This window comes from Neofelis nebulosa, chromosome 9, assembly GCF_028018385.1.
Source record: "Neofelis nebulosa isolate mNeoNeb1 chromosome 9, mNeoNeb1.pri, whole genome shotgun sequence".
Lineage (NCBI taxonomy): Eukaryota > Metazoa > Chordata > Mammalia > Carnivora > Felidae > Neofelis > Neofelis nebulosa.
Window position 1 is genome coordinate 20,983,248 of NC_080790.1, and position 26,379 is coordinate 21,009,626.

General features: G+C 44.9%; 1 protein-coding gene across 1 annotated transcript in view; it reads right to left on the reverse strand.

The window, feature by feature from the left end:
* Positions 1-1,144: 1,144 nt before the first annotated feature.
* Positions 1,145-26,379, reverse strand: part of HADHA (hydroxyacyl-CoA dehydrogenase trifunctional multienzyme complex subunit alpha) — a 48,835-nt gene continuing 23,600 nt past the window's right edge. The window contains exons 8-20 of the mRNA XM_058682758.1: positions 23,069-23,191; positions 22,466-22,584; positions 20,184-20,240; positions 18,205-18,314; positions 13,165-13,299; positions 10,731-10,902; positions 8,349-8,435; positions 4,725-4,865; positions 4,219-4,287; positions 3,236-3,431; positions 2,427-2,541; positions 1,737-1,882; positions 1,145-1,648 (exon numbers count right to left, since the gene is read on the reverse strand). Of these exons, the coding sequence (XP_058538741.1) occupies positions 1,503-1,648; positions 1,737-1,882; positions 2,427-2,541; positions 3,236-3,431; positions 4,219-4,287; positions 4,725-4,865; positions 8,349-8,435; positions 10,731-10,902; positions 13,165-13,299; positions 18,205-18,314; positions 20,184-20,240; positions 22,466-22,584; positions 23,069-23,191 (1,616 nt within the window). The 3' untranslated portion in view covers positions 1,145-1,502. The remainder of the gene's footprint in view (positions 1,649-1,736; positions 1,883-2,426; positions 2,542-3,235; positions 3,432-4,218; positions 4,288-4,724; positions 4,866-8,348; positions 8,436-10,730; positions 10,903-13,164; positions 13,300-18,204; positions 18,315-20,183; positions 20,241-22,465; positions 22,585-23,068; positions 23,192-26,379) is intronic.

Consider the following 26,379-nt stretch of genomic DNA (forward strand, 5'->3'; position numbering starts at 1 on the left):
GCAATGGGTGTGCCCGTGGCCCACTCCTGGGTTCTCTTCTGAAAACCCCTCATCAGCCCCTACCCTAGAAGAACATTCCAGCTCCCTCAAAGGTTTCAACATCATTCCTACTTTCCATTGCTGCTGAGTGGAAAACTCCAGCTCGCCAGCCAGGCCCCAGGTTTTTCCTGCACTGGCCAAATGCCTGCCTGAGGCTCTCCCAGAGCGCCCTTTAGGAGCCCATTAATGGCTCTGGTGTGAGGACCCGTTCTCTACCTTTTGGTCACCTGAGAACCCCTAGCACAGAGGTGGCTTGATTTTAGAGTGTGGCTCTGTGGCAACCAACCAACCAACCAACCAACGGTGAGTAGTCAGTCAAGCCGGAGCTAAGCTCCCTGCCCACTGGTCCCGGCAGAGCTGGGCCCGGGATGGTGTCTGGAGTCCCGGCAGCTGGAGCAGACACAGGAGCAATGGGTCACGGTTCAGAGCCCGACACGGTGTGACTCGTTAGGATTCTGTCCAAACGCGGTGGGGGCCCCCTAGCCGCTTACACAGACTGGGTAGCGCTTCTGCTGGAAGGTGAGCGTCGGGCCTCTCCGGCCCAGAGGGCACCGCGAGGGCAGGGCGGGGGCTCTCACAGCGTGTGGTGCTGGCAGGCCGCTCGGCCTTTGTCCCGCTCGTTGCGCTGATCATCCACGCATCCATCCTTCCGTGCTCTGGGGCAGCCAAGACGTGCAGGATCTATTGGTCAGGAAAATATTCACTCCTGTGCCTCATGCCCATGCTGACATCCTGAATATGCGTCCTGCCACACACACAATAAACCCTGGATGACATTGTGCCATGAGGAAATGCCGTCTGGGGAAAGAAGCCTCTTAAACCCCGGCCTCTCGCCCTTCACCTGCTCTGGTCAGTCGGGCCTCTTTCCCATGGCAAGCAGAAGCCTGCCAGAGTCTGTAAACACAGCCGGGTTTTGAAGGGTTTAGTTTGTGAAGTCCCCTAAATCCCCCCGTGTCACGGTCTCTCTCTCTCTCTCTCAAGGGGCTGTCTAGAACTCTCCCAACACATGCACACCCCGAGAGCCCAAGGCTTTATTCCGACTCCTTGAAGGACGGGTTTAAACCAGAAGGGCAAAGACCGAAGAAAAAGGAGCATGCAGACAGGCTGAGAAGAGTTGGGTTTTATTGTTCTCGTGTACTGGGTAGGGTGCAAAACTGCCCTCCCCGCCACTGGCCCAGGGGCGGGGGCAGGATGGTTCCGGAGACTCTGCCATTTTGAGCGTCAAGGCTTATGGGTTCACGAGCACGGTGGGTTCCACCTTCTAACATGAAGTGCAAACTAATTCACAGCCACATTTCACCAGGAGGGAGAGACAGTCCTGCTGAAGGCACTTGAATCCCAGCACACCCCAATGCCAGAATTTGTTTTCCTTCTGGTTACCCTGATAAATCTAGATGCCACTCTCCTGGAGAGCCAGCACCGCAGGCAGCTGTGTTAGCCGGGGAGCAGGGTGTGAGGGCCTGTCACTGGTAGAACTTCTTGCTGGGGCTGTTAGCGTGGTCGATGAGCAGCTGGCACGGGGTGAACGGTTTTCCGTAGGCAGCCTCGTACTTCCTGAGCCTGTCCACTATCTTCTGGGCGCCATACAGATCCACATAGCGGAAGGGCCCTAAATGGAGAAACAGGACTTCGTTGAAGGCGACAGCAAAACGAGCTCTGGGGTAAAACAAGCTACTTTCCCAACTTGTGAGACCAACCTCCAAGGCACGGGGGAAAGCCAAGCCCGAAGACGGCTCCGATGTCTCCCTCTGTGGGCGTGGCCAGGATCCCTTCCTGCAGGCACATGATGGCCTCATTCACAAATCTTGTCACCAGGCGGTACTGGAGGTCTTCGTCAGAGCAGCTGCCGAGAGAGAGAGACGCTGAGGTAGATGAAGTGTCACGGGAGGGACGCGGGAACTGCGCGTGCGGGAAAGAGGGTTGCTGCCGCCAGAGCCCAGAGGGTCAGCCAGGACGGAACTTCCAATGCTGGAGAGAAGGAGCCACTGGGAAGCCGCCCTTGCCCTCGGAGTAGAGTGTTAGGGCTGCTTGTCCTAATCGGCCTGAAACTGGCGCTTAGACCAGGGGAGGGGAGGGTGGACAGAATCTCTTGACATCATCAGCTGCCAATTACAAATGATAAAAATGGCCTGGGGCTTGAAGGGACCCAGGACAATCGTCTTTCTAGTTCCCTCCAGACCTTCAGAGGGAAGGCCGGAACAGGGGTCGTCTTTCCAAGGCTTGGCTGCAGTCCCCACCCTGATGCTTGGCAGAAAGTGAGGAGGCACGTGGAAGGGCAGGAGTATTCTGGTCAGGCAAGGTGAGTATAACAAAGATGGAAGAGGACTGGAAACTTTGGGCTGAAGAGAAACACGTTTCCACACTATTAGCTACTCAAGTTAACTCACACGTCAGACTTAGGAGGCACCTTCAGACTTGCCAAAATACCATCCATGTCAGAATTCAAACTCTTATTCTTCACGCCCTCCTGGTAGATGTAAAAGCCCTTCCCAGACTTGCGACCTAAAAGAAGCCAGAAAAGGGAGGATTACCATTTCTCAGAGCGCCAGCCTGAGGATTCTCTCCTCCGCTAGTCTGCTGCGAAGCTCTAACCTCTCGACCGTACTCCTGACCTGGCTGGCTGGCTGGCTAACCCTGGAAATTCGGTGTTTGCCAGCAGCGTTGGCAGAGAAGGAAAAATGACGTTGTGTTTCCCGGAGCCTGGAACTCCGTGTGTGTGGCTGGGAAAGGCCACCTGGATCAGCTTTAAAGTCCAGACATGCAACGCCAGGCCCTAGCATGCCGCGCTCCCGGTGCCGATTTTGCCGCTGCTTTGACGAGAGAGAGAGAGAGCCACCTCTGCCGGGCCTCCCTCATATCCTCTGTGTTAGAAGCATCACCTTCTCTGCACGGGTGGCCAGACAGCATGGGGACGCCTGGGTACAGAACTTGCTCCTGCAGGATGACAGGCATATTCCAGGCCTTGGGCCCCGATGAGAGTGCCTGTCAGTCTTGCATACCTTGGGCGGTGGCGGAGCCTCAGGCCAGAGTCCTGCCTTTGTCTGTGATCTACGGGCCCAGCCTGAGGGGTTGTCGTGAAGTCATTTAAAAAACTCCCCGCGACCCTGGGCTCTGTGTTTAGGAAGAACTCTTCCACACGGGCCTTCTGGGACTGTGTCTCAGGAAACTGGAATTCTGTGTCTCTGAGGCTACTCACCCAGGAAGCCCCTGGACACCATCTGCTTCAGCAGTTCTACGCTTCCGCCTTCAAACCGCTCCCCAAAGGCTTTGCCTAGATCTTCCGCCACATGTTTTGCCACGTCCACGCCAACTTCATCGACCAGTGTGGCAGCACCCACGGGAAAGCCAAAGCTTGTGGTAAGGGAATCCAGCTTCTTAGGGTCAACTCCTTCCTGAACGGGAGGTAAGCAGGGACCTCAAGGAAAGGCATCCTGGGCCCTCCCACGAAGGCTCCCCAGGCTGGCCCTCCGAGACCGGGCTGCCGCGACACCCGCTTCTCTCCTGGGCGCCGCCTGGCCAGGCCCAGGACCGGGGCTGTTCCACCCAGGGAGGCAAAGGAGCTTTGGGAGTCAGCAGGGGGAAAGTCTGAGCCTTCCCGAACCCACAGCACTTTAAGGAATGAACAAATTCATTTAGAGATGAACACATTGTTCATTTCCTTCTCGTTTGCAATTCTGAATCTTGGTAGTAATGAGATCCTGCGGCGCACAGGGCGAAGTCTCCCATAACTAAGAGAAGAGGCCTCGCCACGGAGCAGTGCTGCGGAGCCCCCCGAGCCAGCGTCTGACGAGTGCCCGGCGAGGAGGTGCCACCGGAGGGGTGTGTGCAGCAGAAGCCGGCCCAGCACCCATCAGGCCAATGGGCCTGCGTGTTCTGGATGGTCCCTGCCTCAAAGGGGATGCAGAAACCGTGAAGAGCATGTCGGGAGGCCCTGGGCCTAGTGGAGCAGGGAGGCGGTTAAGGGAGCGGAGCTAAAATTCTGCCCACTGTAGGGCAGCAAAGCCGATGATTTCCAACCACCGTGTGGAAGGACCAGGCAAAAAGGTCCCCAGGCATCTTGGGGATGCACCAGGACTTAGTGTATTAGAAGGAAGCCTGTTCCTCATCCCGACAGAACCAATTTGGAGGACTGGTGTAAGGGGTGGAAGATGCCTCCAACATTCCAAGAGCGGTACCAACCTGGAGGATTCGGAGGACTTCAGACATCATGGGTGCGAGACACCGGGTGGTATAGAAGCCAGGTCCGTCCTGCCAAGGGAGAGAACGTGAGCTCAGCGGCTCCTCTGCTTCAGGTGCCACCCAAGTGTGAAAGCAGGCTCCCTTCCCCAGGTGTCGGTTCAAAATTCAAGGCGGTTTATACTTTCAAACAGAATCGTTAAAATTACATTGCAGGGGAAGCCACAGCCAGAGCAGCATGGCTTCAACCAAACGGCACGGCACAGGGTTTCACAGTCACCTGAAAGGTCTGGAATGGCTGGGAGAATCTGCCGTGTCCCAGACACTCCCCTCTCAGACCGTGACTCAGCAGTACCGTCCACAGCACTGTCCACGCGGCAGACAACCAAGGGGAAATCACACCCAAAGGTGACATATTTGCCCCAGAATAGGTGTAAACAAGCCTGGAGGTATAAGGAGTCTTGACAGAACTTTCCCCAAATCTGCCACTCTGTTTCACAGCTCTTTACCTTAACCACAACGATGACCTTCCCCTGCTTGAGCCCGACTGCCACGACGGAAGCAGTTGTGTCCTTAGAAGTTTTCTCGGTTGTGATGATCTCCAGCAGTTGCATCTTGTCCACCGGGGAGAAGTAGTGCATGCCGACCACCTGGCAAGGGGAAGGCAAAGCCAACAGATCTAAGAACACCGAGAAGAGAACCCGCCAGCACGCACGCTTTGTCAGGAGAGCAAGGGAGAGAAAGGCAGTTGGATACAGGAATGCTGCTCGGCACCGCCGAGCGGTGTGGTGTGGCACTGTGGTTCTCTGAGAAAAAGTTCAGTATGTTCATAGGGCTCACTGGAATCCTCTTCCATCTGCTTCTAGGGCTTTTCACTGAGGGCAACAGATCCTACTGACAATTAGCACCAAACCACAGCGAATGGCCAGATTAGATTTATCAGGGAAGAATGAATGAAGGTTCCACTCATATTAATGATACTGAGTTTAGGTGAGAGGGCCCACTTTTTCTGGTGGGGAGGCAGAGGGAGGCAGAAGAGTCAGTATGCCAGCCCGTCAGAGCTAGATCTCGAGTTTACAGACGGGCCTCACCACCAGGATACTGGGTTTAAATAACAGTTATCAACATTCAAATGCACCTGAAGACTCATTAAACCAATGATTCTCAAAGTGAAGTACTGGACCAGTAGCATTAACATCTCCTGGGAAATGTTCAAACTGCAAATTCTCAGGCCCGCCCCAGACTCACATCTACTGAATGAGAGACTGGGGGCAGGGTCCAGATCTGTGCTTAAGAAGTCTTCCAGGTGATTCTGATTCACGCTGAAGTTGAGAACCTCCTTCTTAAGCTAACAATTGGTCCTCCCAAACTGAACTGCTGTGGGAGAGAACAATTTAACCATAGAACTTAGTTTTGCTCCCCCCTACCCTCACCTTAATTGTAAGATATAACTAATAATATCTAATAATATAACTAATATAATAACAGCAATGCTGATTGCTGGCTATGCACTGTTCTTTAATACATTTGCCATTATTCCTTACATTTAATCCATCGCTCTGTGAACTAGCCAGTCTTATCTAGATGAGGAAAAAAGACATCAGGAGGTTAAAAGTGGTAGCTCAGGGTCAGTTAGTGAATGGCAGTGGGATTCTATCACAGTTAGCCTGTTTCCAAAGCCTGCCTGCCCTCCATTATGTAATACACACATCATTTACATGTTCCATAAACTTACCAATCCAAAAGTTACTTTTCACCCCTCAACTGTTCTTTAACTGATGTCTAAAGCATTTAAAAAGGCAGGTCCTTATTCAGACTCAGTACTTCTGAGCAAAAGGAATTAGCCTATATGACATATAATTTATACACGAAATGTACAGACTTTAAAGTGTTCATATTGATGGGTTTTAACAACTGCATATACACTCGTGTAATTACTACCCTAAGCAAAATGTATTTACATCACTCAAGAAAGTTGTGCCAAAGGTGACCAACTTGTCCCGGAGTGCCGGGACTTTCTTGGTTGGAGCACTGGTGGTCCTATGTCCCAGGAAAGCCAACAGATGGCTGGTGACCCTACCTATGCCCCTTTGACCTTAATTTTATATAGCAAAAGGGAAGCAGGTGGCAGAAGCTATCCAAGATACCTGGAGGCCAGGACTGCAAAGCATGATGCTTGTTCCACTCCACTGGGAAGATGAGAAGTTAGCATTGAAGATTCTCCTTTATGGACTTTATTCATTTATTTTTTTAAAATGTTTACTTATTTATTTTTGAGAGAGACAGAGAGCACAAGCAGGGGATTGGCAAAGAGAGAGGTGAAGAGAGAATCCCAAGCAGGCTCTGTGCTGACAGAGGGCTTGAACTCACGAACTGTGAGATCATGACCTGAGCCAAAATCGGGAGTCAGATATTCAACCAACTGAGCCACCAGGGCGCCCCTCCTTTATGGACTTTCAATGTTGCAGAGGTGCTCAGAGTGATATGACATGGCCAGACTGTCCATCTACCTTTAGACTGTTTTTGTGTCTCCCCTCAGTGTCACACTATCAGCTGCCACTTCTCCCTATGACCTTCTCCTGCCATCCCTGAACCTGCCTCTGTCAGGTCCTACATCACTTCCGATCTGCTGTGTGCTAGGAAATGAGATTACCTTGCATTAGCAAACTATTAGAATAGGAATAAACAGACTTCTGTGTTTTCGGTACAAGGACTTTGTGTTAACAAATCCAGCTGCTTAAAGGTCCTTTATATTTCCTGCCTACTTTTGGCTGACTCTGGCTAGCTGAGGCTAATTGCTATCCTCCAGAGAGGTGAGGTGTTTTATTTCTCCTTGGGTGATGTCACTTTCCTAGTGTTACTCCGGTAGACAGAAGCCCAAAGATGAATCTCTAAGCATCATTCCAAATGCGCACTGAAAGTGCTTCTACCCTTTCGTGTCCTGGTGGGAGGTCTGAGTGAACCCACAGGTGGACACATCTCAACACACCTCCTGATTTTCCATTCCTGGATATGAAGTTGGAACCAAACAGGTCTCAGTCACCGGTGTCTGCTCTGTAGCTTATGTGAGATTTTGGAGTATCCCCTCTTATTTTGGGGTCTATTTTTATTTTTAAAAGTTTTTTTTTTTTAATTTTTAAAGATATTATTTAAGTGATCTCTACACCCAATATGGGGCTCAAATTCACAACCCCGAGATCATGAGTCACACATCACGAGCTCTACAGACTGAGCCAACCAGGTGCCCCTTGGGCCTATCTTTAAATACCTTATTATAGGGTACCTGGGTGGCTCAGTCAGTTAAACATTTGGCTCAGGTCGTGATCTCACAGTTCGAGGCTGCTTGGGATTCTGTCTCCCTCTCTCTCTCAAAAATAAATAGACATTACTTATTTAAAAAAAGATTTTTTTAATGTTTATTCATTTTTGAGAGACACAGAGCATCAGACCACGAATGGGGGAAGGGCAGAGGGAGAGGGAGACATAGAATCTGAAGCAGAATCCAGGCTCTGAGCTGTCAGCACAGAGCCTGATGTGGGGCTCGAACTCACCAACTGTGAGATCATGACCTGAGCCAATGTCAGACACCCAACCGACTGAGCCATCCAGGCACCCCCAAAATAAATAGACGTTAAAAAAAAACCCTATTATAATAAAGATAGGTTTCATTATTCTTTTATGTTTATTTTTGAATGAGAGTAAGCGGGGTAGGGGCAGAGAGAGAGAGGGAGACAGAGAATCCCAGGTAGGCTTCGTGCTGTCAGCACAGAGCCCAATGCGGGACTCAAACCCACAAACCATGAGATTGTGACCTGAGCTGAGATCAAGAGTTGGATGCTTCACTGACTCAGCCAACCAAGCGCCCCAAAGAAGGTAGGTTTTATAGTCTGAACCTGAAAAATCAGAGCCGTTAGGGATGCAAATCACCTGTGAAAGTACACTTTCACTGTGCTTCCCTTACGCCAGCATCTCACAGTGGTCATGGGATGAGCTGCTCTGTGCCCAGTTTTTGGGGAGAGCCCACCACCCCTCTACTTCACAGTCCACACCAGTCCCTTCTCATGCTCTAAGTCTTCCTCAGGAAGCCTGTGGTGGGAAAACATTTCAGGGTTTTCCCTCTGTTCAGAATTTACCTTCTCAGGTCTTCTGCTGACAGAGGCAATTTGATGGATGGGGAGAGCAGACGTGTTACTGGCAAAGACACAGTGATCCGGAACCACCTGCAAAGGAAAAGCATTTAAGAACGTGTCACGTAGGCCTGAGAGATGACTGCAGTCCAAACAAAGCTAAAGGTGACACCTGGGTCCAGCCCCGCTCTCCCCCAGAACCACTCAGACAGTGGATACTATTTGCCCAGGGCTTCCGAGATGGGGAGTGTGTCGGCCTTGTTCTCTTTCCCATTCAGCTGCCTTCTAGCTCTGGCCCGGCATCCTAACCTGGAGACTACACCTCGGCAGTTAGGTAAATGAGACAGCTCAGATAAACACTGACAAGATGGCTTTGAATCAAATCTCATTCGTTTCAAGATCTGGCATGGGTGCCAATTCCTCTTCTTGTCTGATCTGCACTCAAGTCTGAAAGCTCATGATACCCCCACCCTTCACTTTGATAAGAACAAGCCATACCGTGCGTGCCTAGCTCATTTTATGGTGTTATTAGAAAATGTTGCACCACGGTAATTAATCTATGGCACGTGAATACTATTAACTATTAGCTTTATCAACCTGGAGAATAGTCTTTAATATAGACTATGTCATCATTCTGTCCATGATCGCAAGTTATTCATGTTTTTATTCAGCTGCTTATATAAAAACATGGACAGCGCATCTGTCAAATTTGTGCAAACTGGGACAGGCAAAATTTTAACATCAGAGATGGGAATCAGGTTCAAGACACATTCAACACACTGAAAGGTGAGTCTAAAATATTGTAACCTGGCAAAATACTGCATTAAGATTTTTTTAAAAGGAAAAAAAGGGAAAACTCTAGAGAGGCCCCTGGTGGACGAAGCCTGGCTTAGCAGTCAGCTTGTGGTGAGGCCCCCATGATCTCAGTTAATCAGCAGTGAGTTGACAGCAGAGCGTAAGTGCAAGGAGCTAGCGGACTCTCCGGGGGCATGTCTTGGCGGTGAGGCGTTTCATGCTGGTGGTGAAACTCTCTATGAAGAGCAAACCAGTGTCTCCAAAGGCGGTTGGCAACAACTCCCCCCCTCCTCGTTCCGGCGTCTCTCCTCCCATCCAGAGGTGGAGACCGCTTCCTCCCTCGAGTCTCATGACTTGCTTTTACCAACGGAAAGCAGCAGTGAGGCGCTGAGCTCCAGGCCAGGCCCTGAGAAGCCCCCACCGCTTCTGCTTTTGCTCGCTCGGCAGCCAGAGGCACCGCTGTACAGGCTCGTTCACAGTCTGCACTTCTCTTGATCTGATCCCTCCTCCCTCTCTTCTCCTTGGCCGCTAGTTTCCCAGCCGCTAAAACTAACAAACCTTTCTCCATGCCGGCACTCCCAAACCCAGACACTCCGGAAGCAAATACCATCACCCAGTCACCCGGCAGACGCTCTTCTCTCCATGTTGCCTGTGTCTGCTTTTGCCGGTCCTGAGCGTCTACCTGCCACTGCCTCGGCAGGTGCCCCCGGAGCCGTGGGAACACCACCTACACATGTGAGCTGACGTGCCACCCGGCACAGACGGAACATAAATCTACCCGGCTCTTCGAACTTTTCCCCTCAGCTAATCGACGTCACACTTTGTCAAAAGGGAAGATTTTGCAACGTATGGACTTCAAAGTGGAAGCTGTCCCCAAAAGAGCTGCTTGTCTTTAGTTTCTAAACCCCCCTTAGGTTCAGTCTATCACACAGCAGCGACCGTCCTCACACAGAAGGGCGTCGTGAGGGTACAGCCACTACTCAAGACACCCAGAGTACTGCCAAGTCTGTGCCATTTCATTTGCACAATTTATTAGCCCATTCTATTGATATAACTATAGGCTGGTCAAGACCCCGGTTCTATCTTGTGTCCGGATTATTGTCATTTCTTCTCTGGGCCTTTTCTTATACCACCCACTATAACACTTGTTTTATTTAGGGGAGGTAGAGCATTTGGGGTCAAAACCAAAGGAGCATTTGCACAAAGTGAGCATCTGAAACCTGCCAGGGGAAAAAATTTCTCCCCTACTTCCTTTGTGGACTAGACCTGAAGAAGTATAGTTACGGCTTGTAGCCAACCAAAAACGTCAAGAAAGCTGGCTATACTCCATGAGGTTATCTGTAGGTCTGGGTGACTGAACTCCCACGGAATGCTAATGAACCCTGTGCTTAGGTTAATAAACTACTTGATTTTCTTCCCTCAGGACTCAGATTTGACTTTTGTAACTATGTAGTGTGCACGAATTGACATAAAAACTGATGTTTGGAAACAGCCCTATAAAGGGAACCATGAGTTTCTGTTTAAAAAACAAAACAAAAAACCACCCGTGTCCTCCACTCACTGGGATTCAGGTACAACAGGCCTCTTACTTACCGCTTCTACTTCCTTTAACACTCTGTGTTTAACATTAAGATCCTCAAAAACAGCTTCAATCACCATGTCGGCCTTTTCAAAACCCTGGTAATCGAGCTGTCCAGTCAAGTTGCTGAAAATGGAGTCCCTTTCAAATGACGTTAGAGCTTTCTTCTTCACTTTATCATTCAATCTAGAAAAAACACAGTCCTAGTCAGAGTGGAAGAATAGGAAACTTAACATCTACTGAGCGTCCAGGGGCCAGATGGCACACTATGTATTTTCAACCAATACTGTGAGGCGGTTCTTTTACTCCCATTTTGAGAAAGAAGAGTTCCTCAAACAGGCTCAAAGGGATTCGTGGGCAAATGGCTAGGTACTAGGGGGCCAAAGACAGGCTGGCCCCCAAATCCACATTCTTTCTCCTAGAAGATGCCTCTAAATGCAGGACTTACATAAACTCTATTACTCCTGAAACAGTTAAATTTGTCCAGAAGAGTAAACGCAAACACTAGAGTGGCAAAACAAAGGAGCAGCTCTAGTAACTCTCTAACAGAGGGAACACCCCACACGTGTCCTAGACCACATGGACTTCTACCTGATCACGCATCATTTTGTTATTCTATAATTAGAACCTTCTGGAAAAGAGACCGAGCATGACTTCTTATATTCTTTCTTATTTATTTATTTATAAGTTTATTTATTTATTTTGAGAGAAGAAGAGAGTGCATAAGCAGGGGAGAAGGGCAGAGAGAGAGAGAGGGAGAGAGAATCCAAAGCAGGCTCTGTGCTGTCAGCATGGAGACTGAGGCAGGGCTCAAACTCACAGTGAGATCACGATCTGAGCTGAAATCGAGACTCAGATGCTTAACTGACTAAGCCACTCAGGCACCCCTATTTCTTTTATTCTTAAATCCACTTCCAGTTAGCATGTGGTAGCACATTGTATTGATTACATAAAATCTTAACTCAAGGTTTCTTATGTCCCATAGGGAGTTAAAAAGGATTTCTGCGATTTAGACATTTAACTGATTACTTTTCACTGCCAAGAAAAACAGGCTCTCTTAGGTTTTAATCTGACCACACTTTCAGAATAACTGACCTAGAGTTTTCCTCTGAATGAAGAACGGAGCTGAATCACATTCACTAATTTCCTTAACCAAAAGAAAAATTCAAGCCACAGGGTAAGTTCAAACAAGTATTCAATCAAATTTCTTGGTTTCTGACAACCGTGTCAGCAGTCAGCAAACAAAATGCTCATCAGAGTTCAAAACATCATTAGTTGCTCTAATTCTAATGCCTAATCTTGAAACTGTCTTCAAGAGAGGCTAGGAAACACATGCATGCCCAGTCAGCAGTATGGTGAGGGGCACTTGCCAGAGGCTGACATTTCTGAAGCACAGAGGGAAACCTGGGGCACCTAACTCCAAGAGAGACAGAGTGGCATCTGTTCTCGAGCAGCAATTTCTCATTTCAGTGACCGTAGGAGATGGTGTTTGGGGATGCTTACATGCTAGTCTCAGGGTAACACTGTTATCTAGCTAGCACATGCCAATTTTTGGGGGGGGGGGGGGGCTCAGAATCGTTTACTCCAACTCCTTGCTATCTTACAATAATCTGCCAAAACAATTAAACCTGCCATGTCTTGGGTAGCACAGTAGTAGCAGCAGAAGAGTCTCTGCAGAAAAGAGGTCAAACATGATTAAGCTACATAACGCATTGAAGAAAAAAGCTCATTCAACTACAAGTCACGTGTAGGGCAGTCCAAGTGCAGCAAGCTTATTCATTACACTGGAGCGGAGAACTGAGCTGAAACCAGTTCCTAGTTTGGCCAAGCTGCTGCTCTGCTTTTCCCTCTCTGCAAAACAGGGAGTGGGGACCAGGGGAGGAGGAGGAGTATGTGGGCAGGAGGGAGAATAATATTCACCTTTTATTAATTCAAAGGTAAGATGGAGACACATTCTGTAAAGACTCAGACATTGTGGAACCAAATCTGTTACCTGCTTTTCCACAGTAACGCAGCCAAGAAATATAAGGTACACGAGTTTTGATCCCAGCCCCAACCTTCAATTTGCAGTTATGACACATTTCCTCACATCCTCTTCTTCCACAGAGTCATGCTGTTTCAATGTTCCATGACAATACAGCAGTGAAATGGAAACTATCAAAATTCACAAACACGAGGATTTCTAGTCTTGATACCAAAGCATAAAATAAATGGCATTTAAAAATATCTGATAGTTTTCTCTTCTGCATTCAGACATTACAGATTCCAGTGATGTTCATGGTTTATAATATGTACAACAATATGAAGGGAAAGGAATCACGGTTTCTAAAAATCAAAGGAAACAGCTTAACTACTGAGCATCCAGTACTCACCACGTTCAGGAAAAAGGAACCTGTAATGGCAAAAAACAAACAGCATTCTGCTGACAGAGGCAGAGAGCTGGCTCACCCTTTGAACACTTGTTGCTGTCCTCGGTCCAGCCCGGCTAGTGTAGCATCTTTAAGGATGGTCTTTATGCCCTTATCCACAGACACCTGAGCGATGCCGGCCCCCATCAGCCCTGCACCAAGAATGGCTAGGTGCCTAGAAGGAAAGCATAAATGACTTTTGGTGAACTTATCGCTTCAGTAAAAGTGGGAGACTGTCCAAGTTATAATCCAGTACACCAACTAAAGTGGGCACAACGATAAGGTATTTTAAACAATTTTTATCTATAAAAATATGCCTTTAATAAGTGACTGATTTTCGGAGTTAAATGCAAAAATCCATTAGGTCTACAAGAGTTGGCCTACACGAGAAGACAGAACTATACTGATCTTCAATCATACCTTAAGATCACTGAGAACAAAACAACCTGGTTTATTCTGAAGTCAACATGAGTATTTCTGTTTTCCAAACAAAAGCCAATTTGCAGTGATATGTCCAAAGACATACCACTTCTTCCACTTAACTTGTTAGTGATTTTACCATTTTCCAGTAAGTTTTCATTTCTCCTGAAATTTGTGCCAATTTTACTCCTTACATGGATTAGATCAAATTCTCCTGGATGGCTTCTTTGCTTCTAGACCTAACCTCGCTATCCCCCAATACCTCCATATATCCACATTATTTTTGTCCTCTCAATTACATTCTAAGCATTTCATGGGCCAGAGATCATACCTGATTACTCTTTTTAAATTTTTAAAAATGTTTTATTTATTTTTGAGACAGAGAGAGACAGAGCATGAGCAGGGGAGGGGTAGAGAGAGAGCGAAACACAGAATCCAAAGCAGGCTCCAGGCTCTGAACTGTCAGCACAGAGCCCGACGCGGGGCTCCAACTCACAAACTGTGAGATCATGACCTGAACCGAAGACAGACACTTAACTGACTGAGCCACCCAGGAGCCCCTCTTTTTAGTTTTCCATAGTTCCGGAGCAATGTGCCATACTCCCAGAGCAAATAAAAAATTTTTTCCAGAACGATTTCCTTCAAAAAAGAAGCCTAAATTTACAGCACTATGTAGACATAAATTAGAGTTGTAATACAGGTTAAAGTTTCATTCCTAACAATTCTGATTATAATGTTCAGAAATCATATTTATGACCCAAAAAAGGAAACCTAATTTCAAGTCCTAGAAGCAACTTTCAAATGTAACTTTGTAGTAACACACTTACATGGTTAATGTTAAGAAACTGGAGAACAATGAGAAAACAGGATAGAGACATACATATAAAGAACAGACTGAGGGGCGCCTGGGTGGCTCACCTGGTTAAACATCTGACCCTTGATTTCAGCTCAGGTCATGATCTCACATTTCATGATCGAGCCCTGCACGGGGCTCTGTGCTGACAGCGCAGAGCCTGCTTGGGATTTTCCTTCTCTCTCTGCCCCTCCCCACTCATGCTCAGTCAGTCTGTCTGTCTCTCTCTCTCTCTCAAAAAAAACACAAAAAACAAAAAACAGGGACTGAAAAGATTGATACATTTATTGTGTGGAAACTAAAAATTTCTGTTAGACAAATGACCACACAAAATTAAGATAAACATAGGATAGGAGGAAATCTGCAACATATAGCGGCAAAGAATTACAACTTGGGAAATAAAGAACATGCATATTATCAATTAAAAAAAGACAACCCAGGGGTACCTGGCTGCCTTACTCAGTGGAGTGTGTGACTTTTGATCTCACGGTCATGAGTTTGAGCCCCAAGTTGGCCATGGAGATTACTTAAAAAACAACAAAAAAGGACGGGGTGCCCGAGTGTCTCAGTTAAGTATGACTCTTGATTTTGGCTCAGGTCATGATCTTATGGTTTGTGGGTTTGAGCCCTGCATTGGGCTCCACATTGACAGCATGGAGCCTGCTTGGGATTCTCTCTCTCCAGCCCCCTCTCAAAATAAATATACTTAAAAAAAACAAAAAACAAAACAAAATGGACAACCCAGTAAAATGGGCAAGGGCTTATATAAAGCAATTCACTAAAGAAAAAAACTCAAACTGCCAATAAAGATGCTCAGCTTCCCTGGGAAATGCAAATTAAAATGGGATATTCTTCCCCTACCAGATTAGCAAAAAGTGTAAAAGCATCAGTGAAGATGTACAAAAACTGCTTTTTTCACTGCATGGCTGATGGAAGTATGCTTTGCCCTACTTTGGAGGGCAAATTTCTTACAGCAAAAAATCACATACTCTATGACCCAATGATTCTACATCTCATTCTGTACTCTAGTGGAATGCACTTATGTACACAATGACAGGCTGTGATGAACAGTTGTGCAATGTTTGTAATAATGAAAAATTGGAAACAGCCATCAATCCAGCAGTAAAAGATTAAGAGGAAGGAGTTAATTGATATGTACCAATATACATAGTCTCCAAGTCATACCACTGAATAAAAAGAGCAAGTTACAGGCTTTATACCGAAGGGTCCCTTTTATATTACAACATTCAAACCATAAACACAAAACAGTATCAGTTAATATTTAATCTCATTTAAAACATTTATTTATTTTTGAGACAGAGAGAGACAGAGCATGAACGGGGGAGGGGCAGAGAGAGGGGGAGACACAGAATCAGAAGCAGGCTCCAGGCTCTGAGCCATCAGCCCAGAGCCCGACGCGGGGCTCGAACTCATGGACTGCGAGATCGTGACCTGAGCTGAAGTCGGGCGCTTAACCGACTGAGCCACCTAGGCGCCCCTATAACAGTTTTCTTAAATAAGAATGCATTCTCTGCATAAAGAAATTAATTTATAAAAAGAGAAAACAGATAAGGAACTCAAGTCATTATCCAAGGTGAGGCGGAAGAGCCCAGAGAGACAGAAGTGGAGGAAGCAGAGGTGTTACAACTGGGAAAGCAGGAAAAGGGATCCCCTTTCTTCAGTTCTTCGCGGTTCTTTATTCAATTCTGTTCAACCTATTCTGCCCTGAGTACCCTATAATGAATTCCCAATTAAATCCTCATTTCTAAGATGATGTTACCTTTTTCCTCAATTGATTTCCCAAGTTAGATCAACTCTTATATCATCCTATTTTTCTGCCCATTTAGTTCTAAGTTTTTGAATGTCTTAAAAAATTTTTTGTTTTAATGTTTGTTTTTGAGACAGAGAGACAGAGCATAAGCAGGGGAAGGGGCAGAGAGAGAGGGAGACACAGAATTTGAAGCAGGTTCCAGGCTCTGAGTTGTCAGCACAGAGTTTGATGCAGGGCTCGAACTTACGAACTGTGAGATCGTGACCTGAGCCGAAGTCAGACGCTTAACCTACTAAGCTATCCAGGCGTCCCTAAGTTTTTGCATTTCTGAGCCAAGGTGATTTTTTCTTACCTGCAAATACTTATTTAAGGATATTTAATTCAAGTTTGGAAGTGTTGTGTTACAGTTTTCTTCTGTATTATGGTTGCTTTTTGTATTTTGATTCTCATTTTTTTATTTCTTCTTATAGGAGATTCATGTGGATGTTGCCTGTCTTTTTTGTGTATTTGGTATAACAACACCTTTCCAGATGGTATATGCTATCTACATATGACAGTAAAAAGTATATGCAGACAGGGGTCTGCATATATGAATCATACTCATATATGAGTTTGGAGTGGCTCATTAGGTTTCTTTCTTTTTTTTTTATTAAAACATTTTTTTTTAAAAGATTTATTCATTTTTGAGAGACAGAGAGAGACAGAGCGTTGAGCAGGGGCAGAGCAGAGAGAGGAGACACAGAATCTGAAGCAGGCTCCAGGCTCTGAACTGGCAGCACAGAGCCTGACACGGGGTTTGAACTCACTGACCACAAGACCATGACCTGAGCCGAAGTCAGACGCTTAACCGACTGAACCACCTAGGTACCCGTTTATTTTTTATTTTTTTAATGTTTATTTTTGAGAGAGACAGAACATGAGCAGGGGAGGGGCAGAGAGACAGAAAGAGGGAGACACAGAATCTGAAGCAGGTTCCAGGCTCTGAGCTGTCAGCCCAGAGCCTGACACGGGGCTCGAACTCACAAACCACGAGATCATGACCTGAGCCAAAGTTGGACACTTACCGACTGAGTCACCCAGGCGCCCCAGACTAGAGACCTGTTTCATGCACTGTAGGGTGTTTAGTAGCATCCCTGACCTCTGGCTCATTAGATGCCAGCAGCAGCTGTGACAACCAAAAATGTTTCCAGACATCTTCAAAGGATGCTGCGGGGGGAGGGGGGGGGGCAACAATGCCCAGGATGGAAACCACTGAGCTAGAAGGTGAGTTTAGGAGCATTATTAAATTTTGTTTTTTAAATGTTTATTTATTTTTGAAAGAGAGAGACAGAGAGACAGAGACAGAGAGACAGAGAGCAAGCAGGGAAGGGGCAGAGAGAGAGAGGGAGACACAGAATCTGAAACAGGCTCTGGGCTCTGACCCGTCAGCACAGAACCCAATGCCGGGCTCAAACCCACAAACTGTGAGATCGTGACCCGCGCCGAAGTCAGATACTTAACCAACTGAGCCACCCAGGCACCCCGGAGCATTATTAAATTTAAAATGCTGAAGAGCTATTGGGCAGTATAGCATTGAAAGGCTTGCTTAAAAGAATAGACATGAAACAGGCAAGTAGAATCTTTAATGTTTAGGCTGTAAGCTAGAGGAAGGAAAAGCCTTTAATAATCTGAACGAGGCTTTATTTTTTTTAATGAGAAAGTATGAGTTCCCAGAGATGGTATCTCAAGTCACAGGGAGAGACAAGACCATTAAACAGTGCAGAGTGTGTTTGGTTTGGGAACAGGGGATGTAAACCAGACTTCCAGGGGACATCAATAGTGAGACAAGAAAGCCTCTATAGGAGCCCTTTTGTGGGGGGGCGGGGGGGGGCGCCTGGAGAAAACTCAGCCCAGGCAGCACTTTGAAAGTCAAAAAGTTCTTAGTAGGAAAAGGGATCTAATGTGCTCAGGACAGAGGAGGCGTAGGGAAGACCGAAGGTATAAATCTAGCTCTGTAGAGAAACCCACAAAGGCACCCTAGGTGGCATTTAACTTACTTCACGTCCTTCTGTGGAGTTCCAAATTTATTCTTCTTACACAGGACCTGACCATGATAAAGTCCCATCAAGGCCTTTGATTCTTTGGTCATTGCAAGCTCTCCAAATTTCTGAAAAGTAAAGGAGAACAAGAAAAGGTGGAACTTCACAGTCTCAGTGACGGGGGTTCCTTCGGTCAGGTTTGTCTGCAGAGCAGAGGTAACACAGGTGAAGCCCTGGGTGCTCTGGGGTGCGGTGGGGCCTTCTCACCTGCAGCACTTTCCGACAACTGTTTTGAAAACGCTATGGATACATCGGAGCTCTCAGACTATGTACACCAGAGGTGGCAGTAACCAACCTTTTTCATGGAACTGGAGTGTCAGGGCCCAAACAGACCCGCACAGTCATCTCAACCAACCTTCTCATTTTAAAGGCTGGAAAGAGGAGGCCTGGACAAATTAAGCTTAAGACCACACCACCTAGAGTGACAGAAATCGAACTCACACCCAGGCGGTAGGACTCCCAACTCTGGTCCACCCCACGTGACACCTGCCACTTTGAAAAGTGCCCTAATACTTATGGAGAGCAAATCTCAGCATGAGACTTAGAGTCTAGGTTTGACAGAACCGGGTTTGAATCCTGACCCTGCCATTTCCCAGTTGTGAAGCTTTCTTTATCCTTAAACGGGAAAAACAACACTTATTTTACAGTATTGCTGAAATTAAATGAGAATGCTAGTAAAGTGACTAGGGTCTCAATGTCAGCTATCATCATCATCAATATTACTAGAATCAACTGGTATGGTTACAGATAGCATTTCAAAGGAGGAATCCCCATAATAAAGTTGTTCTCATGTCCTAATATAACATGAAACAATAGAACATAAAACAATGTTCTACTAATTTTTTTTTAATTACAAAAAATTTTTTTTAACGTTTATTCATTTTTTGATAGAGACAGAGCGTGAGTGGGGGAAGGGCAGAGAGAGAGGGAGACACAGAATCTGAAGCACGCTCCGGGTTCTGAACTGATAGCACAGAGCCCGATGTGGGGTTTGAACTCACGGACGGTGAGATCACGACCTGAGCTGAAATCGGATGCCTAACCGACTGAGCCACCCAGGCGCCCCTAATAATGTGGAGTCTATTCAATAAACCAGTGATATTCAAAGTGCAGGTAGAGATCCATCAGTTGTCGTAAATTTAGTGGGCTGTGGTAAGTAGGACACATAGGACATACTGCATACAACGTACGTGGTGAGGCCAACAATTGATCTGTGAAACCTATGCTTCAATTTTTCTGTATATATGCATACATGTACCTGGATCAGAGACAAAAGTCTAAATCAGAGTGGACTGTAATAAGCGACCCAGTACGATACATGTTTTCTCTTGAACTAGTCCCAAGCTCTTCAGATACCTTTTGTCTTATTATCAGAGAGCAATCCATTCTTCAAGGACTGCTTAAAACTTAAAAAACAACCCACACCACTTAAATCTGCAATGTCACCAACTTGTTGGAAAAGTGGGAAGAGGTAAGGCTGGTTCATATGCCCCTCTGTTTTCTTTTAGTGGGTATGTGACAGTTCCTTCCATTTTCTAATTCACCAAGAGAGGCTGGCCTTCAAAGTCTTACCTCAAGGCCCTAACAAGTAAGAAACACAATTTTCTATCAATGTATTCATTTTATCACAACAAAACCAGCTCAACTCAGAACAAAAATATCTAAGTGATTCATTTTGAAAGGATTAGAACTCTGGCCCTGCTCTCCCTAGTTAAACCCTCATTACTGAAAGGAAGTTCGAACAGCTGGGACCACCACGGTGTTCTTTAATATCTACTCACTCGTTGAAATTAATCAATCCTAAGCAGTGATAATCACTGGAAGAAAAAAATTTGGGGTAGGCTTTGGGCACTTTTTCTTTTTTCAGCTTTATACAGAGTTTTAGATCTTGGCTTTCCTGTATCTAGTAATAAAAAGTTGAAAGGAAATAACTTTACCTGAGATTCAGAGACATAGCCAGCATCATTCCCTTGCTCAATTCCAGTCTTTACTGCCTAAAAAATACATAAAGCACCTGTTCATTGTTGCGATGGGCAGGCAAGATGTCCAATAATGCTGAATAAAATTGCTAGTTTGTTAGTATTCAAACAGTAAGTCAAAAGTCCGGAATTGGAGTAAGAAAGCCAGGAGGACTGAGCGGCTGCTTAAGACTGACTTTATTGTCCATCTCCAAGTCCTTGCATAAAATCCAAGGAAATGAAACAGAAGGGAATAAATAAAAGTCAGAGTAGGAAAGGGAGACAGAGTTTCCACGGCTCAAACTCTACCTCCTTATCCACCTCTAGATCCTGTTATCTTGTCAGAGAGAGACACACACAGAGAGAGAAAGAGCTGTCATCAGCTCTGTCCATTTCTTGGATTTGGAGCGCTACCCAAGTCCAAGAAAAGATTTCCCTTTTCTTAATTCCCTTCCCTCCTGCTTAAATTGCTCTTCCAGACTGTCCCCTGCTTTCCTAACACAGGCACGTCCCCAGAGGTCCCCCCTGAGCCCTTTTCTCCCTCTGTGCATTCTTCCCTAGGCACATCATCTAGTTTATCATGTGGCTCATGAACTCTATAGATTCAACTTAACGTTTGGGGGAAGTACTGTCTCAAGTATAATGGCAAGTATAAACGACGAAGATGTGACCCTGTAATCACTCACCATAATTTATGGGAAAGACAAATTGATTAAAAACAAACAGATAAATAAACCTACATTCTTAATTGACTTGTGTACACTCCTGTTGCTTGAGTTTCCTGAAACATCTAAACTCAACACTTCTAAAATTTAACTCACGATCTCTTCTCTTTGGCAATTCTGTTACTACCTTCGTATTTTTACTATTCGACCTTGGGGTCTCACTCTAACATCAAGTCTGAGTTACCAAGATGGCTTCCGACTTCAGGTGTCTACTTTGTCTCTCCTTCTAACCTGTTTTTACTTGCTACTACCATGATCTCTATGATCTATCCAGAACAAAAGTCAAATTTCCAAATTCATTACCTGTCAATCTTCTAAAATCTAGGCTCATTCTGCCTTTTGGCAGACATTTCACTATTCTCCTACAAAAACGACCTCATGAAATGTTCCCTGTAGAGCCTCATGCTTTCTGGCCTCTGTGACTTTGCTCAAAATGCCCATCCTACCAGGTACTACTTTCTCTTCGCTTACTCTCTATACATTTTTCAGGGCTCAGGTGAAATTCTATGAGGCTCTTCCTAATCTCTCTGGTTCATAGTGATTGTTCCCTCCTCTGTGCATTTAACAATCTTCCTCTTTCCCCATTATCTGACAGTGATCCCATGCTGGCATCTAATGCCTCTTGTACTCCAGTTACCTGCCTTACCACATACACACGTCTAATCTCCCCAGCCCAGGCTGGGAGATGAATGGGGGAAGGGAATTACGTGTCATATTTTACACATTTTGGTGTCTTTTCCTCAAAACATATCTGTTGACTGATTTATTCTCCATATTTGAAGTCTTTGATTATATGTTCTCTTAATCTTCGACTTTCTGGATTGAAGACTGAAGAGTTTTAGACAAGTTCTTAACCCTGTGATCATTTTAATTATCCTCCTTGACCTTTTCTTTTTAAAGTTTATTTACTTTGTGGGGGGAAGAGAGAGAATGCGTGAGTGAGCGCAGGGGAGGGGCAGAGAGAGGGAGAGAGAGAGAATCCCAAGCAGGCTCTGCACTGCCAGCACAGAGCCTGACGTAGGGCTCAAAACCACGAACCAAGAGATCATGACTTGAGCTGAAATCAAGAATAGGAGGCTTAACTGACTGAGCCACCCAGGCACCCCCTCCTTGATCTTTTTCAGAACTTTTCTGTATCACTACATCTTTTTTATAATAATGGCAAAGGAGAAGTCAATGAAATATTTTAGGTACTGACAATGGTTTAGACTGAGGCCATCAATTTTGACTACCTCTTAATTAATGCCCAATCTTTTACTGGCCTTGTAATACTGATATAATATAGGTTCCTTTCCTGGTTTATAACCGGTAGTTAGTTTTAAATGCATTATGCCTGGCATTACTTATTACCAAATATGTCATTTTATGAGGCCTCACATAGCTTGCTATGCTCCTCCTTCATTTTTAGTGAGTACTGCACTAGCTGAATTAAGAACTTTAGTACTGGCACACATGATTCAGAATGGCAATAAAGGATACTGCTCTATTCAAAGGGAGGAAATATGAGAAATGTGGGAATATGGGGTGAAGACTCACATCGATTATTTTCAGAGGTGCAGGATAAAGGCCTTTGGTCTGTTTTCGTACTTTTTCTTCCACCTTTTTATAAATCTGTTGCCTGACAAATGGAATGCTCATGGCATATGATGTTAATTCTGTTAAAAAAAAAAAAAATGCTTTTAGACGCTTCATGGAAAAAGCCTAGCCTTCCTTGTTAGTTTGTTCTGTAAACTCCATAAAAATGCAATAACTGCAGCTATCTGAAAGAACTTCTCTTTACTCTGATATAAAAAATCCAAATTGCAACCTAAGCACTTCTATACACATGGTTTAATTAGTTGATAAATGCTAAAGCTGGGTGTTGGGTGCACGGGTATTTATTACACTATTATACTATTATTCCACTCTCATATTAATGCTTAAAATTTTCCAAAATAAAAAGTTTAAAAAAACGGTTTTAACCAACCAGTGTAAGGTTCAGAACCCTAGAGCAGAGTTATTGTTACACTCCTTAAGGACGCCTCTATGCTTGGAGTAAATAATGCATTTATTACCTCTTTCTCATTTCAAATTTACAGCAAATAAAATTAAACTCCCTGGAAAGAACCTTTGTCTCTGTTCTTTAATAAAGACACTCACTTTCTACTAATCCTTTGTCTCTCTTTAGAGAGATTTTCTTATCAGATAGTTCTTTGGCAAAAGTAACTGCAACTTCTTCTAGATATTCAATTGTCCGTTCTTCTGAAGGTTTTAGTCCTGGTCCTGTAAAAATGAACACAATAGATTGGAATGTAAATCGCTTTCAGCACAGCTTTCCAAGTCAGAGTCCTGAACTATGGACTCAAAAACAGACAAACAAACAAACAAAAACCACCTGAGCAATGGTGCAACAATGTCCTCTAGATAGAAAACAAGGTCTTAAGCCCTTTCAGTCTGGCTTCCAACAATTCTGAGTCAGATGAAGAAGGTCTCATTAGGCCTGTATTCTTGCTGCAAAACTGGACAAGAATAAATAAATCGTAAAATCACATTTGTAAAGAAACTAGAGAGTGGTGGAAGCAATGAGGACCATATGAACTAAAATTCCAGAGAGAGATAAGCCTGTCTGAGGTGAACTGATGATTGCTGGACATTTTCTTTTCTGAGGGTATGTTATGCTTTTGGGTGTCGGCTGAAGATCAGACTTGGCTCAAGCAGAAGGATGCTCCTGTGGGCAAGTGAAATGATCAGTTTTTGGTGGTCATGCACAAAAGATCAGAAACTAGAAGAAGCCAAATGCAAAGCTAGTCTTCCTCAGGGAACATTTGTGGAATTCTAAGGTGGTATAGGAAGCTGGAAGAGCTGTGTCAAAAAACTAGAGAGAAACTTGAGTTATCATAAAATTTAGTACACAAAGTACACTTCTATACAGAAAGGGGCATGCTAAAAATATGTAACTCATTTTCCACTTCAGGCATCTGCCCAAAATTGAACTTGCTTGAAGCAAGAGACTAAAGAGCTAGGCCCCAAAAATTCAAAGGCTCTTTCTACAGAGCTGTAAAAACAGACATCTATCAGGCTCTCAGTCAAAAGCCTGGAAGGAGGGGGTAGCTGCAGTTGAAAAGGCAATCTTGTGCAATCTTGCAGTATTTAGGAAACAAAATCCTGAGAGTGGAAGAGGCTGAAACAAATACACAAGCAATCTCTCCCTTAAGACATCTGTACTATTTTAAAAGTATGTGAAGGAGGAAGAGAAAGAACTAAGCCCCACACTTCTGAATGGCAAATGTGCACAAGGCCCACGAAAGTCACAACGAGCTTGTAGAGAGGCCAACGCAACTGGAATTTGTGAAGGAGAATATCGAGAGTAGCTGCTCCACGAAAAGAGAGCTCCAGAGATCTACAGAGGGGCCCTCGAAACTTTGGCCGAATACTGTTCTCCACATGCATGAAACGAAACTACCTGAGGCTTCTTTTTATAAAGGCATGAAAAGAAGCATGAAAAAAATGGCCTAAAGACAAGACGCAAATTGACTGATAGAAACAGGTGCATAAATGAAGACAGAATTAACAGACACAATGTTAGAAAGGCTATTGTAAATTCATGCCATATGTTCAAGAAGGTAGAGGAAAACAGAGACGTATGAAGAGAAATTGAATACATAAAAGTGAGTCAAGTATTACTTCTAGATATGAAAAAACCCAACACCTGAAATGAAAAATACACAGGAGTGGATTAATAGATTATAATCAGGAAACTTGAATACATGGCAAGTATTCTATATATATTCTCTATATAGAATATATGTTTTATTCTATTTCTATATATTCTATTCTATTTCTATATATAGAAAATATATACACTGAAAAAGAAAAACTGCTTCATTTTAGGACAATATCAAGTAATCTAACATACGTGAAATTGGAACCACAGAAAAAGGGTGGGGGGAGATAGGAAAAATTGGAAGAAATAGCCAAAATTTTCCAATTTAATGAAAACTAGAAGCCCACTATCCGAGAAACTCAATGAGTCCCATGCCTAACAAACATTAACAAACAAAGCAACAATAACAAAGCAAGGCACATCATAAATAAATAAGACCAGTAATAAAGGGAAAATCTGAGAGCAGCTGCGGGGGGTGAGGCGGGGAGAGAGACACACTAGATACAGAAGAACAAAGATAAAAACAACAGACTTTCTATTAGAAATTATGCAAGCCACATCATAACATTGACATCTATAAAGTACTAAAAGAAAAATACTACAAACGTGGAATTCTATAGCCATCAAGAATATTTTTGGGGGCACCTGGGTGGCTCAGGTCAGTTAAGCATCCGACTTTGGCTCAGGTCATGATCTCATGGTTCACGAGTTTGAGCCCCGCCTGGGGCTCTGTGCTGACAGCTCAGGGCCTGGAGTCTGCTTCGGATTCTGTGTCTCCCTCTCCCTCTCTGCCCCTTCCCCACTTGCACTCTGCCACTTTCACTCTTTCAAAAATAAACATTAAAAAAAAAAAAAAAGAATATCTTTGAAAAACGAAGTTGAAATAAAGACTCAGTCAAACAAACCAAGAGGTGAGAATTGTCAGCAGACCTACTCTACAGAGTATGTCAAGTGAAGCTCTTCATGTTGGAATAATATCAAACCAAATGGGAACATGGAGCTACACAAAGAAGAAAGAGCACCAAAAATGCTAAATATGTGGGTAGATATGAAAGACTCCTTTCTCACTTTTAATCTCTTTAAAAGATAACTGTTTTGTTTTTTAAATGTTTATTGCCCTTCCCTTCCACAAGATATCATGATGTTCCTTATATTGATGGTATTATCCTAAATGAATCTGGTGAACAGGAAGTACCAACTACTCTAGACATATCCAACTAAGTGAAATTTCTAAGGGTCCGGTGGTGTGGGGCATGGTGACATCCCTCCCAAGGTGAAGGATACATCGTCACACCGGCCCATCCTACCACATAAAACAAGGCCCAACGCCTCCTGGGCCTTTTTGGATTTTAGAGGCAACATTTCATTCGGGTGTGCTACTCTAGCTCCTTTACTGAGTAACTCAGAGGCTGCTAGTTTTGAGCGGGGCCTAGGAAGAAAAACTATTTGGACCATACGATTCAGATCTGATGGGGCATGAAGTGTCAGTGCTAGATAGAGACGCTGTTTGGAGTACAGACACTTAGGAATCTGGAGCAAAGCCCTACCATTCTCTGTGAATAACTACTGTCCTACTGACAGCTTTTGGCTTGTTAGTGGACCTAAGTAGAGACTCAAAGCTTAACCATGGGCCAGCAAATCACCACGTGACCTGAGCTGCCCATCACGAAACGGATGCTGTCTGGCCCACTAAACCATAAAGTTCCGTGTGTGCAACAGTACTCCATTACCGAATGGAAGTGGTATATGGGAAAATGGGCTTGAGGAGACCCTAAAGGCACAAGTTGTATGAAAAGGTGGCCAAAAT